At 48.6% G+C, this 17330-nt stretch overlaps 1 protein-coding gene across 4 annotated transcripts in view; it reads left to right on the top strand.

Moving 5' to 3' along the window:
- The first annotated feature begins 16989 nt into the window (after positions 1–16989).
- ATP13A5 (ATPase 13A5) overlaps positions 16990–17330 on the top strand; it is a 57631-nt gene continuing 57290 nt past the window's right edge. For 3 of the 4 annotated variants that reach the window (XM_050963869.1, XM_050963870.1, XM_050963867.1), the window contains exon 1: positions 16993–17249. In XM_050963869.1, coding sequence (XP_050819826.1) covers positions 17187–17249 — 63 coding nt within the window. In that variant the 5' untranslated portion in view covers positions 16993–17186. Of the gene's footprint in view, positions 17250–17330 lie in introns of all 4 variants that reach the window. The other variant, XM_050963868.1, reaches the window with a different exon arrangement.

Genomic DNA, 17330 nt, shown 5'->3' with positions numbered 1-17330 from the left:
GAGTAGATTCCATTCACTCAGACCGCGGGGACAGGAACCCCTTGGTCGGCCGATCCCCAGACAGAGACGGCACCCAGACTCAAACACTCCACAGGGAGGACGGATAGACCCAGAGACAGGACAGTCCTCAGTCCGGACAAAACACAGAAATAATTACCTGACCAGATTCCTGATGTCAGATCCCAGGATCCCTACCAGAACAGAGTGGGAACCAACAGGCCATAAAGATGTATGGCTAGAGCTGGGATTGGCTGAATCCCCACACCTGGCTGAACTTCTGGGCCCACATTCCCCATGCCAGGGTCGCTTCGTGACACACCAGAAGCATAACGTGGCCGTAAACCCAGCTCTGGTGGCACAGAGCCAGTACAACAGTTTCCCCCGCAGGCCGCCCAGGTTCTGTGGCTCTGCCCCAGCGACCCGTGGCCGCTGGCACTGGGGTAAGTCAGAGGAGTCTGGTCTAGCTGGGAGAGCGCTCGGTGGCTGAAAGGACATCACCTTTGCAGCCCCCTGCCGAGCTGCACTGCATGATCCTCAGCCGCAGCTCAGGCCAGGGCCTTACCTTGGTAATGAGCAGAGCCAACGCTCCTGTCTGCAGTGGCCCTCGGACAAAGCACGTGCAGAACTCAGCTCTCTGTTGAGGCTGGACACAGACGGACCCGCTGGTTGCCTAGCTCCCAGCCTCTGCTGCCTCGTGTTGTCACACAAGGTGTCCCTAAGTCCTGCCTGCTCTGAGCTCTCCTGGAAGCCTGGGGGTTGGAAATCTGGACCCCAACAGTTCCGGGTGTTTGATTCAGCCCATCACAGTGATAGACTGAAGTGGTAAGCTCAGATCCCAAACCAGGACCCCAATGACCCACCCTGGCTGAGATGCACTCAGGGCAGGAACAGAGTTGGTGAGGCCAAAGAAAGCTTTTCTGGCCTTGGCTCACCCCTGCAGTACGTCAGAGCAGCCTCACAGCTGCTCCGGTTTTTGCTTGAGCTGCACATGGCCCACTGGGGGGCTTAGACAGCCAACAGAGCCTGAACCCCCACTGAGAACCATCCAGCCAGGGCTGCAACAGGGACAATGCAGAGCCATTCTACCAGCTTTTTGCTGCCAGGGAGCCTGCTTACATGGAGAATCTTTAACAGCTTTGAGGACTTTGGCAGCTCAGCCAGGGGTCATGGGCCTATTACAGGAGTGGGGGGTGGGGGGAGGTTTTGTGGCCAGCAACATGCAGGAGGGAAGCCTAGATGATTCTGACATTCCCTTCTGGCCTTGACGTCTATGGTTACGTCAGGCCCATCTCTAATAATGCTTGCAAAGGTATTCTTACTCTTGTTGTTATTTTAAAATGATGTAGCTGTTGTGAAAGTAGAATGAATTATATTGTAAGAATAGAAAGGATTAAAGAAATGCTGTCTGTACCTTTAAGCAAAATTGTTGGAATGTTGCAACCAGGTGTAAGGAATACAGACATTAACATAGAACAATTGCACCATTTAAGGGCAATTGTTGAAGTATTAGCCTTAGATCGATAACAGTTAGTAAGGAAATAGGATATGCATGCTGTGCCCCAGGTGAATTTTACTGTTTTGCTTTCTTTGTCCCTTTGTCTAATTCCCGCTCTTTTATCTGTATAAATAAGACTGTTTGGGCCTTGCATGGCCACTCACATATTCTGAATGTTATTGGCGGAGCGCTGCGCTAATAAACAGAGTGGTCTGACAAATTGTGAGTCCTGATTCTAACTTTGACAATTTGGAGGTTCCACCGAGATGGCAACCGTCTTCACTGGGGCTGTGTGATTCCTGACCATTTTTGTAGGACGACCATGGCAGCAGGCACCTGGGCACTTGGCCCGAGCGGTCCCCCACTAGAGCGGAAAGGCGCACGACCACAGTGAAGTCTACGCCATCGAACCTGTTGGTTCCCACTCTGTTCTGGTAGGGATCCTGGGATCTGACATCAGGAATCTGGTCAGGTAATTATTTCTGTGTTTTGTTCGGACTGAGAACTGTCCTGTCTCTGGGTCTATCCATCCTCCCTGTGGAGTGTTTGAGTCTGGGTGCCGTGTCTGTCTGGGGATCAGCCGACCAAGGGGTTCCTGTCCCCGCGGTCTGAGTGAGTGGAATCTGCACAATCGCAGCCGCACCGCACCTTGGGTAAAACCCTTAGTGTGAAAGCAAGGGCGATTGAGGCAGTAGCCTGTGGGCTCCTTTTGTGTGTTGCACTGGGCTTCGCTCTGACGAACCCGAATTTCCTTCTTGTGTAATTGGTGTGTGAAGTCCTCCTGTATGGGTAACCAGACGTCTAAGCCGCGGCAGTTCCCTAAAGGAACTCCGGCTCATTTTATGTATTTTAGGAAGGGTCTGGACTCCTGTAAGTTTCTGCAAAAATGGTCTAGGCTAACTCAGGGAGATCCCAAAACTCAGTGGCCACTGTTAGGATCTTGGGATAAGGATCTAGTAGATGTCTTAAAAGACAAACTTGGCCAATCTAAAACTAAATTGGCAAAAGGAGAGGTCGATTGTTTCATGCAATGGTGGGAAGAGGCAAATCGTAGATGGACAGAATCGAAACTCGCCTCTCTCAAAGATTCAAATGATAAGTTAAAAGCTTTATTGGAAACCTCCTCTCCCACCACTAGACCGAGCGCTCCCCTTTACCTTGTTCTCCAAGCAGAGCCACCTTCATACTCCTGTCTCCAGGTAGGAAAAGACGAAGAAATCCCCTTGCTAGATTCCGGGGACGAGGATGAAGAAGACGCATTAATTGGCCTGGCAGCCTTGCGTCGAAAATCAATAGACGGCCACCCACGCCCCCAGCTCAGGAACAACTGTTACCAGATCTCCCAGATCAGGAACAATTCCCAGAGATCTCCAGTTCGGACCCGTCTGGACCATCCGGTACTGCTGAGGCCCATTCCTCTAGACACACTCTGCCTCGTAAAAGCTCACGCTTGGGCCTTAAAAATATCCAGGCTCCCCTCCGAATCCTGCATACTGGGGGCCAGGACGGGGGTCCCACTTGGAGCTATAAACCCTGGACTCGCACTGAGCTCCTTTCAATTGTAAAAGGCTTTCCAAAGCCCCGAGAAAATCCTACCAAATTTGCAGAGGAATTTTTGTTAGTGTGTGATTCCTATGAACCCTCTGAGGCAGACCTCCTGCAGCTGTGCAAGCTACTTGTAGCAGCCCCTAGTGAGCATGATAAATGGCTCACAGCAGCAGATTGGCTCGCTGCCGACCGCCACTCTACTTTGCCAGACACTGGTCCTACTGCTGAATACCGAAAAAAAGTGTAAGGAACGAGCTAAAAATCTATTTGAAGCCATCCCTCGGGTATGGACTCCTAAAAGCAACTGGACGGCCATAAACAGCTGTAAGCAACGACAAGGAGAAAACCCGGGCGACTATCGCACCCGGCTAACTGACATTTTTCTGCAACATTCTGGTACACAGCAACCAGATACAAATGGACAGGGCGCCCTGGCTAGTGCATTTGTTAATGGCCTCCTGCCTGCTATTGGCAATCTGCTAAAACGAATAAGTGTTGGATGGGAGACCGAAACCATGGACAAATTGCAAACAGTGGCAGAGCACTGCCAACGTACTTTAAAAGGAAAGGAAGAGCAATCAGTTCAGCAGTTAATGGCCTTGCAAATACAGCATTATTCAGGGCAGGGCGAAGAGTACCGGGGATGGGGAAAATACCAGGGACGGGGACGTGGTCGTGGGAGGGGACAGGGAACTGGATTTTCGGGTTATGGGGATGTTTGTAATTACTGTAAACAGCCGGGACATTGGAAGAATGAGTGTCCAAGCCGGCCTGGTAACTCTGTGAACAACCAGTTAAACTCCCTGCCAGCACAGCCAGTCAGCCCCCAGCCTTACTTTGCCCCACAACAATGACGGGACACTGGGGAACCTCAGGAAATTTTAGCCCCTTTACTACCTCTCACTCCCACGGGTGAGTGTGTGTTAACTATCAGTGATCTTTCTCTCCCTTTCCTTGTTGATACGGGAGCTTCGCTCTCTGCAGTTCGTACTACCGATCTGCCTGAGGTTCCTCGCTCTGGAAAAACCGTGTCCGCTGTGGGCATTACAGGAGTCCCAACCCCTTATCCCCTTTCAAAACCTCTACCGGTCCAGGTTGGTCCCCTTTCTGCGGATCATGCCTTCCTTCTCTCTGATTCCACTCCGGTAAACCTTTTGGGTCAGGATCTGTTATGTAAGCTTGGCTGCACCATATACTGTTCCCCGGATGGGGTCTATTTACAAATTCCCCCAGTCTTCCCTGAGTGATTCTGTAGCCTCCCTGCTGTCTGAAACGTCCCTTTCTACTCCGGTCCCTTGTTGCCCACTAGTCCCGTCCCTTGAGCACCTAATTTCGCAGGTCCCATCCTCTCTGTGGCCAACCCATCCCTCTGAGGTGGGCCGCTTAAATACCGATCCTGTCTGCATTACTGTTGACTCTTCCAAACCCCCGCCTCACCTATCCCAGTACCCTTTAAACCCTGAGGGCAGAGGCTGGCATTGCTCCGGTAATAACCGCCCTGCAGGAGCAAGGTATTATTGTTCCCTGTTCCAGTCCCTGTAACACTCCTATCCTCCCCGTTCGAAAAGCTGATGGCAAATCATGGCGATTTGTTCAGGACCTTCGAGCCATTAATCGTATTGTCATACCCGTTTTTCCTGTTGTCCCAAACCCAGCAACGATCCTGGCTTCTATCCCACCAGCTGCAACTCATTTTACTGTTGTTGATTTGTGTTCTGCTTTCTTTTCTGTTCCAGTTCACCCTGACTCCCAGTACCTCTTTGCCTTTTCCTACAGGGGACAGCAATACACATGGACCACGCTTCCTCAGGGGTATACGGAAAGTCCATCTTATTTCTCCCAGGCATTAGCCAGAGACCTAGCTGACCTTGTTTTCCCATCAGGGTCCACTCTAGTCCAATATGTAGATGATCTGCTCCTCTGTTCCCCCTCATTATCTGCCTCAGAAACTGATTCTTTAGTGCTCCTTATTGCCCTAGCAAACAAAGGTCACAGGGCTTCTCGCTCTAAACTACAGCTCTGTCAAACCTCTGTCACATACCTTGGTTTTCTCCTCTCCCAGGGCTCCCGTACGCTTTCTCCCACCCGCATCCAGGCTATTCTTAGTTTTCCCCGACCCTGCACTCCAGGCCAAGTCCGAAAATTTTGGGGCATGGCTGGATTTTGCAGGCAATGGATTCCCCAATATGCCTCCCTTGCAAAACCTCTACAGGAACTCACTCGACTCTCTGTGCCTAATCCCATGCCATGGCCACCTGAAGCAGACTCTGCCTTTGTTTCCCTCAAACAAGGTTTGGCTTCTGCCCCCGCTTTAGGGCTGCCAGACTATTCTAAGCCTTTTACCCTTTTCTGCCATGAACAACCTGGATGTGCACTTGGAGTTCTCACTCAGGTGCACGGAGGCAAGAACCGCCCAGTAGCTTATTTCTCTGCCACTTTGGACCCTGTGGCCCAAGGCCTGCCCCCCTGCCTGTGTGCTGTGGCTGCCGCAGCACGCCTAGTCAAAATGTCTGAATCCCTTGTCCTTCGCTCCCCCCTTACTCTCATGGTCCCTCACTCTGTAGAAACTCTGCTGTTACAACGCAATACAAGCCCCTCTCCTCCGCTCGCCTTACCAGGTATGAACTTCTACTGCTGTCAGCCTCATATATCACTATAAAGCGCTGTTCTCAGTTAAATCCTGCCACTCCCCTTCCCTTGTCTAATGACGGTGATCCTCACTACTGCCTTGCAACTGTCTCTGCTATCACCGTCCTGCGCTCTGACCTTTCTGATGTCCCTCTCCCTAACTCTGACCTTGTTTTGTTTACTGATGGTTCCTGTTTTCGAGACAACCGAGGTCGTCTCCTTGCAGGATACACTGTAGTGTCACTCTCTGAAACCCTAGAAGCAGCGACTTTACCTTCTGTAACCTCAGCACAAGTTGCTGAATTAGTTGCCCTCACCCGTGCCTGCTTTTTGATGGATGGACGCTCCGCCACCATTTACACTGACTCCTGCTATGCTTTTGGGGTTGTACATGACTTTGGTACCCTCTGGCAAGCTCAGGGTTTCCTTACATCTGCCGGTACCCCTATTAAAAACGGCCCCTATATCGCTGCTCTCCTGTATGCAGTTTTACTTCCCTCTGCCCTGGCTATTGTTAAGTGCCCTGTCCACTCGATGGCAGACACTGATGTTGCTAAGGGTAACGCATTTGCTGATGCCTCTGCTAAACATGCTGCTGCCATAGAACCTTCCCCAGATGCATTTCTAGGTTCCCTCTCTGTTTCTATACCACCACCGTCCCTCACTGACCTCACCCTGCTCCAGGACTCTGCCCCAGAAACCGAAAAGGACTCCTGGGTTGCCCAGGGTTGCTCTCTACATCCTGATTCCCTTTGGCGTTTGCCCACTGGTGCCTTTGTAGCCCCCTTTTCATTCTACCCATCTTTGGCCGCCCTGCTACACGGTGTTTCGCATGTCGGAAAGGAGGGAATGGTCTCTGCTCTAACTAAGGCGGGATGGTGGGCTCCCCATTTCAGCTCTTTTGCAGCCCGCCACTGTGCCGCCTGCACCACTTGCCAAAGCCACAATATTGGTAAACCTGTAACAGTGGCTCAGGGATTCTGGGGCTTGCCCCAAGCACCCTTCTTGCATTGGCAACTTGATTTTGTACAAATGCCTAAGTGTCAACGATCTGAATTTATTTTGGTTATGGTATGTTTATTTTCTGGCTGGATTGAAGCCTTTCCTTGTTGCAAGGCTGACTCACTGTCCGTTGCTAAATGTTTGTTAAACCATATTATGCCTGCCAAGGGAATTCCTGCCACTCTGTCCAGTGACCGGGGTACACACTTTACCGGACAAATTGTTCAACACCTGGATCGTATATTACATGTCACACACCTGTTGCACTGTCCCTACTATCCACAAAGTGCAGGTGCTGTGGAAAGGCGAAATGGTGTACTTAAGAATAAACTTGCTAAGATTTGTGACTCCACAGGGTTAAGCTGGGCAGCAGCTTTACCACTAGCCCTTATGGAAATGCGATCCACTCCATCCCAAAGGCATAAACTGAGTCCTTTTGAAATTGTTATGGGACGCCCTATGCAAGCTGTGGCTATCATTACTCCAGCCCCAGACTTGAACTTGACTCACAGTACGCTCCTTCAATATTGCAAGGGATTAATGCAAGCTGTAAGTCACTTCCATTCACAGGTTCGAGCCGCCTGGCCGACGGAACCCACCTCTGACGCCTGCCACAACCTTGAGCCAGGTGACTGGGTCTACGTACGGCATCACCATCGAAAACACGCCTTGGAACCTCGGTGGAAGGGTCCTCATCAGGTACTGCTTACTACCCAGACAGCTGTTAAGCTATCTGGCATCGCAGTGTGGATACATGCTTCACAGTGTAAGAAGACACCCTCTCCGGCAAAACAATCAACACCTCAGGACTGCGCAGAGTCAGTTTTGGCTCCAGAAGAAGACATAGAGGAACAGCCTGCAATACCTTACAATCTACGCTCGCGTAAGATTTGCCAGAAGCAGACGATGACCTAAAGCAAGGCCCAAGAAGGAGCAGTAGTGAGCCTAGCGCCTGCTGCCTGGTGGACATAAAACCGCGACTGCGGTTCCCTCAGTTGAGGTTGTCAGAACTAGAAGGGCCTTGCCTCCAACATGTACCTCTGGTGGCTCCTGTTCCTCGGCTGCTGGTATCTTAAGATCTGGGGAGCCCACAATGACAATTCTTTTATCCAGCAGCAAGTGTGGATATCTCAGACCCTTAATATTTCTAAATGCTGGGTCTGGAGCCACATCCCAGCCCATTCTCAAGCTGGTGTTCCTGTCCTGGCTATCCCACTGAATTCCCCAGACCTTACTGGAGGACCTCGTCCATTTAACAAAACATGGAACAGCAATGACACTTGGGAAGCAGTGGGAATAAATGTATCTAAATGGATAAGTGTGGTGGGGGGAAAAGGTCGTTGGTGTTGGGTGTGTAATGGGACAGGGCTGGATCTGGGAAAAAGCCGTTGCCTTCAGCATATTGTGGCAAATGGTGTATGGGATTATTCAAACAAAACTAAAGAGTGGCAGGCTGGGTATGGGGATATGAATTTTTTCTCAACCTGGGATCAAACAGAAAAATCAATCTCATGTTTCCCCTACAGTAATCTTAGTAAAAATAATACAGTCTTCCAATGCCATACAAATACTACCACTCCTTGTAAGGAGGATTACCCTGTGCCCTTTGGAGGATATTACTCCTCATTTGCAGATACCTATGTAACAAATGGATGCAATCAACCCTTCTCGGCCTTAATAGGCCATCATTGGGTTTGTGGAACCAAAGCTTATACTGTATTACCAGCTAACTGGTCAGGTATCTGTTATCCCGCCCAACTCTTCCCACAATTCCGGGTACTAGAGTCCCTCCCACAAGAACGCCTCCGTAATTTCAGGCGAAAAAGAAGGGACTTACTAGATGCCCAATGGTATATACATAACATAAGCCCTTTAACTTGGGAAGAGGCCATTGGCACTTCCTTTATCCCACTTGGGGGAGTAATACACCACGCAAAAAGACTCCTAAGGTTACAAGCAGTGGTTGAAATAATGGCAAATGAAACCGGAGAAAGTTTAAAAACCCTGGCCAAAGAAACAGGGGTGATCAGACAGGTGGCCCTCCAAAACTGTCAAGCATTAGACATAGTGCTGGCAGCCAAAGGAGGGACCTGTGCTCTCATTGGGAAAGAATGTTGTGTGTTTATACCTGACAATACCAATGAGGTAATAGATCACGCTAGCCACTTAGAAGAAATCGCATATCTTCCTCATGAAGAGCTGAGTTCTCTATGGAAGTGGCTAAGTAACCTGTTCAATTTCTCTAGCATAGGAAACTGGTTGTTTCAGGGAGCCCTAACTATCCTGTTTGGAATCTTAGTGATTTTTGTATGCTTTCAGTTAATCTCCTGTTGTATCCAGAATTGTGTCGCCCAAATGACTGCCCCAAAACAGAGTGCTAATATGATGATTTTGAATATCGCTGATGAACTAAAAGATAAGGAACGGTTAATTTGTGGAACCCAGTAAGGGTTGGTCATGGCGTACGCCTGACCAAAAGGAGGGATTGTGAAAGTAGAATGAATTATATTGTGAAAATAGAAAGGATTAAAGAAATGCTGTCTGTACCTTTAAGCAAAACTGTTGGAATGTTGCAACCAGGTGTCAGGAATACAGACATTAACATAGAACAATTGCACCATTTAAGGGCAATTGTTGAAGTATTAGCCTTAGATCAATAAGAGTTAGTAAGGAAATATAGGATATGCATGCTGTGCCCCAGGTGAATTTTACTGTTTTGCTTTCTTTGTCCCTTTGTCTAATTCCCGCTCTTTTATCTGTATAAATAAGACTGTTTGGGCCTTGCATGGCCACTCACATATTCTGAATGTTATTGGCAGAGCGCTGCGCTAATAAACAGAGTGGTCTGACAAATTGTGAGTCCTGATTCTAACTTTGACACTGTAATATGAGACTGCACTTTATTTTCAAATTAAAATCTATTTTCTGGATATAATAGCATTGACTCCAGATAGTCTCTCCTTGATTAGTGCGTGTTTCTGGGATTTCCGTTTTCAAAAAACCCCACATCCAATAAAATTGCTGAGATTTACAAATGAAGCATCCCACTCTATGGGCTAGAGCAGGCTTCCCATGACCAGGTGCTGGTTTCCCCTGCTCCCAAGTGTTCCCACCCAGCCTTACTCCCCTCCTCCAGCTCTCTTGGACTGAGCAACAAAGCTGCTAAAATAGTCAACATCAGAATGATTTTGTTTGGCTGATTCAGGTGGTTTCACACCCTGCATACTGTCATTTTCTGTGACTCTTCAGGAGACTGGGAATTTTTCACACTGATCTATGTGAAACATCGAAAAGTTACTTTCACTCTAAAAGGAACACTTGAGCACGAGTGTGCGTGTATGCTCCATCATAGCCCTCTCCAGTTTGCTTTTTCCCCCGGCACATCCTGAAACCACTCTCACCAAAGTCTGTAATGAGAATTCTTCCTAGCCCAACCTCAGAACCAGTACTCAATCCTCACTCTCCTACATGGGTCAGCCAACTTGGACACCGCTGCTGATGCTCCTCTCAAAATTTTGTCTTCCCTTGGGTTCCAGGATTCTGACCCATCTTGGTTCTTCTCCTATTGCTCCTTCCGCCTGTTATCACAGCTACTGCAGGTATGTCTACTCAAGCTGGACCCCTTAGGGCTCTGCCTGGTCCTCTTATCTCTGTGTAATCACACCTGCAAACAGAAATTTAACTACCATCTCTACACTGACAGTGCCCAGATCTCTCTCTTTACTCCACACCTGTCTTCTTCTGTCCAAACTAAAATCTCGGCCTGTCACTCTGACACCTCTCACGTATATCTGAGCACAAGCTCAGCATAGCTAAACCAGAGCCCTAGATCTCCCCACACACCCCAAGCCCTCCCTGATACCTCCTTTCTTGCCCACTGTGGACAGCACCACCATCTGGCCCATCACTCAGGCCCAGAACCTGGGTGTCATCTTTGATTCAGACATTTTGCTAGGTCTTCATATCCAGCCTCTGTCTACACTGAAAATGTTCTATCAACATAGTGCCTTGATCAGGGGTGTGGGGAAAAATTGCCCAACTGTCACTGTTATGCTGCCAACCACCCCCAGTGTAGATGCAGGTACGTCGACGGAAGAAGGCTTCTGTCAATGTAGCTACCACCCTTCAGGGAGGCGACATTCTTACACCAATGGAAAAACCCCTTCTGTCAGCTGGGGGCTATACCAGCAGAGCTGTGCTGGTTCAGTCTACATTGTTCAGACACAGCCAAAGTCTCGCATATTCTTTCTGTGTAACATCACCAAGATACATTCTTTCCTATCCTTTCACTTGGCTATGGGCTTAGAATCATAGAATATCAGGGCTGGAAGGGACCTCAGGAGGTCATCTAGTCCAATCCCCTGGTCAAAGCAGGACCAATCCCCAGATTTTTGCCCCAGGTCCCTAAGTGGCCCCCTCAAGGATTGAACTCACAAACCTGGGTTTAGCAGGCCAGTGCTCAAACCACTGAGCTATCCCTCTCCCAAGGGGCTTCTCTGCACTTGAAACGCTACAGCTACTGCAGTAGTGCTTCTCTGTAGATTCTCACTACAGCGATCGGGGCGTTCTCCCACTGCTGTTGTTAATCCGCCTTCCCAAGAGGCGGTAACTAGATTGACAGAAGAGTTCTTCCATCGCTCTAGCGCTGTCTATTTCAGGGGTTAGGTCGCCTTCACTACGTCGCTCAAAGGGGGTGGATTTTTCACCCCGCTGAGTGACCTGACCTACGACTCTCCTCATCTCATGTCTTGATTACTGCAACATCCTTTTCTCTGGCCTTGACAAACGCAGTCCAGCCCTGCTCATATCCATTCAGATTACCGCTACGAAGACCATTTTCCTAGCCAGTTGCTTTCACCATGTCACACTGTGCATCTCTCCACTGGCTCCCCACTGTCTATTGTATCAAGCATAAGCGACTTGTCTGCATTTTCAGAGCTCTTCAGTCAGTCCCCATCCTACCTGTCATCTCTCATGCATGCCCCAGCGCTGCCTTCCCTGGCTGCAGCCCTGCAAACTTGCTTTCCACTTATTAGCAACTGCCGAATAATGGCAGCTTTTTGCTGGCAACCAAGAGGTAGCTAAAAAGCAGAATCTACGGTACCTCAGATTCAGAGGTGCAGTGTAGCTGAATCGGGTTTGTAAGGCCAGTCCACGCAGAGATGGGAACCGCTCTCAGGTGGCCCCAGCTCCAACCTGGCGCTCAGTCCCATTACACTATGCTGCCTCTATGGCACACACACACATTGGTGTGAACTCTTCCCTTCTGTTCCAGCCTGGGAAGCTTTACCAACTCTGAGTGTCTGAACCCCAAACAAAGTGAAACTCATTCAGAGCCACGCAGTTTCATTGGGTTTTGATACAAACCAGAAATGGGTCAGATTTGTTCATGAATCTTTCTACACAGCTGGGGTGAGTTTCTAGTTAGTGACAAACCCTGACACCAGTCAAAAGCCTTGTGGTTTCAGATTTTGCTATGAGCATTTCCTACACTTCTGGGTTTCACTAGTGTGGCAGGCTAGTGTAGCTTTTTCTTCCAGTCTCATCCCTAGATACCCCAGGATCATTTCACTGGAGCCCAGAGCCACTCCATAATGTCTGAGAAAACAAAGGAACTCATAGACTCATAGACTTTAAGGTCAGAAGGGACCAATGTGATCATCTAGTCTGACCTCCTGCACAAAGCAGGCCACAGAACCCCACCCATCCGCTTCTATAACAAACCCCTAACCTATGTCTGAGTTATTGAAGTCTTCAAACTGTGGTTTGAAGACCTCAAGCTGCAGAGAATCCACCAGCAAGTGACCAATGCCCCACGCTGCAGGGGAAGGTGAAAAACCTCCAGGGCCTCTGCCAATCTGCCCTGGAGGAAAATTCCTTCCCAACCCCAAATATGGCGATCAGCTAAACCCTGAGCATGTGGGCAAGACTCACCAGCCAGCAGGAAAGAATTCTCTGAATTCTAAGAACTCATGTACAGAAACGTACCTGAACAGGTAACTGCAAGAATGCTACAGGCTGGGCAACATCACCTGAATCTGTCACAACTGACATTCATATAGCAACCGTCACCCCCAGGAAACTGGAAGGGTGTCACCATCTCCGCCAGCTAAAGAAAGAGATCCCTTTACCTGCCCCCAACACACGGCTGTACCCACAGTAAAATGGGGCAGTTGTACCTGGAACAGGTGAGGGTGGGAACACTATGCAATGGCTGGGGATGGGAGGTGAAAAAGAACTAATTGAAATGGCAGTGGGGGAGAAGTAAGTTGGGTGCCTAAATAAAAGCGGTTTGAGGATGTTCGGCAATGCTGAGCCTGTTGGAACTGAGCTAGGCCATTGGGTCAATCACTGCCACTGCAATGAGGCAGGGTGGTGTTTAAGGATGGCGGTTGGTTAGGACCAGCGTCACATCCCATCTGACCCACGGTCCCTATGCTATCACAGCACCCTCTCACCAGGCGGGGGACGTGTTCCAAAAGGAGACATCAAACCTACATCCGCCAGCCACTGGATGATGTCTGGGTCTGGAAGGTCCCCATCAGAACATTACTGACCCAGCCAGGCTCTGTTTAGCTTGGGAGAGCGGATAGGATCACAACACAATGTGGGGTGGCGATATCATATCATTTTCAGCTAGCTTCAATTTGTATTGCAGTAGGATATCATTAGGTAGAAATAAGGCTCTGAGTTTCCCCCATTGCCCCATTCGCTGCAGAGAATGACTAGCAGCTAGTTCCCAGGCATTGTTAGGCCAGTAGAACAATGCAGTGTTTGCAGTCATGCTAAGCTGCTTATATACCATAGCCCTGCCTGTCAACCCACCACCTACCTACTTTCTTCCCACAGATTTGCTGGCACCTACACTTCAAAGCAGCTGTGCTGTAGCATCTCATTCATGGTGGAACCTCTGCAAGGACTCAAGTCCAGTCACTCCTGTGAATAGTCCCGCCCAGATAAAGTCAAACCAGGACTCTATTTAGGGACAGAAAGGGAAATATTCAAGTTTAAAGTAAAACCCAGCTCCAAACACCCGTCAAACTTTGGGGTGTTCAAATCCAGATCTATCTCCACATTTCAAGGCTAGAACCCACATCTGATTTGTCTTATGCTGCCAGATGTCGCAGTGACACTAGCAGTAATGGAGTAGCTATTCCTTTCTGGGCCACCCTGTCTACCAGGAAATGTAGCAGAGCATTGGGGTGCTGTTTGTACAAACACAAACACATGAGTTGCTAGGAAAGCAGGCGAGGTGCAGGCTGCAAGTTGCTCTCTTCATGTTGCTAGACCCGGGGCTTTGGAAGTACAGTCTTGTAACAATGCAAGGAACAAGCTGACAATGGAGAAGTTGGCTTGGTGCTTAAAAATAACATTTACAAAAGCCTTCCAGACGTGGTCATAAAATTGTGAGTCAAAGTGCTAGTGAACAGAGGCAGATTAATAGTCCTGGAGCTTGAACAATAGGCACCAGAAGTATAACATGCATCACAGCTGACTCTGAGATCTGTATGCCCACTTGCTTCTTGGCCTCTCTGCTGAGACTGCCAGTGGGTACTGGGCAAGCAGAAAATGCCAGTGCATGTCACTGGCCACAGGGCTAGGGTGACCAGATTTCCCGATTTTATAGGGACATTCCCGATTTTTGGGTCTTTTTCTTATATAGGCTCCTATTACCCCCCACTCCCAGCCTGATTTTTCACATTTGCTGTCTGGTCACCCTACACAGGGCAGACATCAGTAATGAATTCCAACCTTAACTGGCTTTGGGCAAGTAACTTAACAGGGAAAGACTCCACTGCATCTGGCCACTCTCCCCAGCTGTCCAGTCCCGCATTACAGTTCACAGTTAAAATTTGGCTTTACTCATGAAACATGTTTGTATGGCTAATAAAAAAATAATGGTTGAGGTTTAGGATATTTTCACATCACTCGTTTATAGTTGTAGAATCACCACCAGGCTTTTTTTGTTTCGCTCTGCAAGGCACACTGGCCCTTAGCCTCCCATCCATGTAAGGGCACACGCGCACACACGTGCAAGTGAAAGCAGGAACTAAGCTTCTTACAAAAGGGGCGTATCCATCAAAAATTATTGCAAATCTGACTTGCAAAATGCCAGGAATATTATTAGCAGCTTGTGAAATAAACAGCTGAAAATAAATCACAAAGCTTTGCACCCGCATAGCAACCTTCCATCCAAGGATCTCAACACATTTCACAACCCTTCGTAGACTGCCTGGCTGGTAAGGAAAGGTTATTCTCCCTATATTTATGAGGTGGCCCAGGGAGGGTAAGGAACTTACCCAAGGCCACCCAGGAAGTCAGTATGGCAGAGGAATTAGATCTCAGATCACTGGACTCAGAAAGGGAAACAAGGAGCCCTACTCTCACAAATGGGCTTCTAAATACCGTCTGATGCCTGACTCCTATGTTTGATCTGCATTTTGGTGATCCAGTGCCTGGCCCATTGCACTAATTATTGAGCTGAGGTAAAAATACAGAATTCTGACACCTTATTTAGGCTCTCACACTGGAAAATTGGGCCCACGTCATTGATAATCAGGTCCTGCAGCTGGGCCAGGCATTTCCCAAGAAGTCTGAGTGTTCTGCCTCCAAAGCCGATCCTTTCAGCTCCTCTGCTAGGCCAAACAAGTGAAAGGCCAGGTTTGTTTCCCTCAACCCAACATCCCTGCAGGTTCTACCTTAACCACACTCCACACACACCCACCGACAGAGCTGGTCAGAGACCTTGCGATGGAACTGCGCTCCACAGGAGCATGCAGTTCTACCAAAACCAACATGCTTCAGGAAATTGGGTCGATTTGGCAGGAATGTTATTTAGGAGAAAGCTAGGTCGGGAGAAGGTCCCATATCAACACTGTTGGAACAAAACATTTCACTTTTTCATTGTGATATGATTTCTTTTCCTTTTTTTTAAATTTGTATTAGTAAATAATACAAAATAGAAAGAAATGATAATTGAAATGAAACCTTTGTCAAAATGAAATTTTTAAAATGACCCAAACTGATTTTTTCCCCCAGAATTTTCCTTCATGGAAAATTTTGAAGTTTGGGGATTTTGTGCCTGTTTGGAACAAAGCCAAATTTCAAAATACTGAAATTCTTCACAAACCGCAACGTCCATTCTCCACAGCTTTCTCCACCAGCTGGTGCCCCCATGGCAGACCCAGGGCTCCCTCAGACCTGCTCCTGAAGGCACAGCTCACTTGTTAGAAAACATACAGCACTTACCACCCCAGGAGGTGGGTGTGTGTTGCAGCCACGTTATGATCCACCCTTTCTGTTCAAGACAGCGAGACTGCAGCTTTGTTAATGTCTAAGTTTGAATGACACCGAACCGCTGCCTCTCCAGTCACATGTAGGTGAGATCCAACTCCCCTCCTTCCACCGCACAACCATCACAACCTTCTGGAACTCTTCCAGGACACTCCGTTTTCTCCCCTTAGAAAGTCTGTGGGCCTCGGTTTGTCACAGGCAACTCCCCTGCCCTGAGGGTAGATTTAACTCTGCCTAGCTCATGAGCCTTGGCTCTCAGCCTGGGACCACTCGTTGGGGCGGCGGGTTTTGGTGGAAGGACAGAAAATGCCTCTCCACCTTGCAGCCTCTTTTGGAAACAGGTGTCTGCAGGTTCAACAAAGGAGCAGAACAACTTGTGAGTGTCAGGTCATGTAATGAGAGTTGCACACAGGCAAGTAAGCAGCAGAATCCATCAAGGCAGAGCTTGCTGGTGACACCTACTGGTGAAGGTGGGGAACTGAACATGATTATTATTCAGTGGGGAAGTTGAGCTGTTAGCTATTGAGGAGCAGATTCATTCCCAAGCCAGCAATGGCAGAGGCACCCCTGGGTTTCGACAGAGCACAACACTGCCCCAGGTGGGTGGGGTGGAGGTGGGGAGACAAGCCAAGGGAACTCCCCCATCGCTAGAGAGGGTCAGAATTTTTCAGCTAAAAAATTTTCCCATCAAAAAATGGAGTTTTGATTAAATTTTTCAAGGGAAATTTCTCAACAAAACAAAATCTTCTGTTTAGCACCACACTGAGCTCCAGGGTTTGTGTCCATTTGCAAACCCCAAAACATTTTTGGTTTTGATTCTCAGATATTTGGTTTCCCCTCAATTTATCAGCTCCTGTTTGGTTCTGAGATGCCCAAAACTCTAGGCAGACACAGCAGGAGGCATGACCCACTTGCTCCCTCCCTCTTTTTGCCATTGGTGGTGTCACTTTAAATAGTAGCTTTCCTATGATTCAGCAAAGTAACACTAGGCGGGAGAGGCATGCAGGAGTTGCATAAGTAAATACCTGAGAGCTTTACAGGCGAGAAGAGATTTCTATTCTCTGTGTTGCCAGTTCAACAACGAAGGTGCATGCTCCGGGATTTTTAGAGGCAGTGGATAAGACCATTATGAGAACTAACTGATGTCCTGAGTTCAAGTCAGTAGCAGCGTCCAAGAGCTCTCTTGACCATCAAGAGACAACACCCTGGAGTGAAACTAATGGAAGAAAAGTCCTGGAAGGATCACCATGCATTGCTCAACCCCCGAGAGGAAAACGAGCTGGTAAAGGAAGGAGGGGGGTGATTTCTGATTTTCTTTTACATCTCACTGGGCCCTCTCAGCCTATGTCATTTCCAACAGGTG

Source organism: Gopherus flavomarginatus, chromosome 8 (genome assembly GCF_025201925.1).
Source record: "Gopherus flavomarginatus isolate rGopFla2 chromosome 8, rGopFla2.mat.asm, whole genome shotgun sequence".
Taxonomy (NCBI): Eukaryota; Metazoa; Chordata; order Testudines; family Testudinidae; genus Gopherus; species Gopherus flavomarginatus.
The sequence above is the reverse complement of the archived record's forward strand: the minus strand, read 5'-3'. Positions and strand labels throughout refer to the sequence as shown.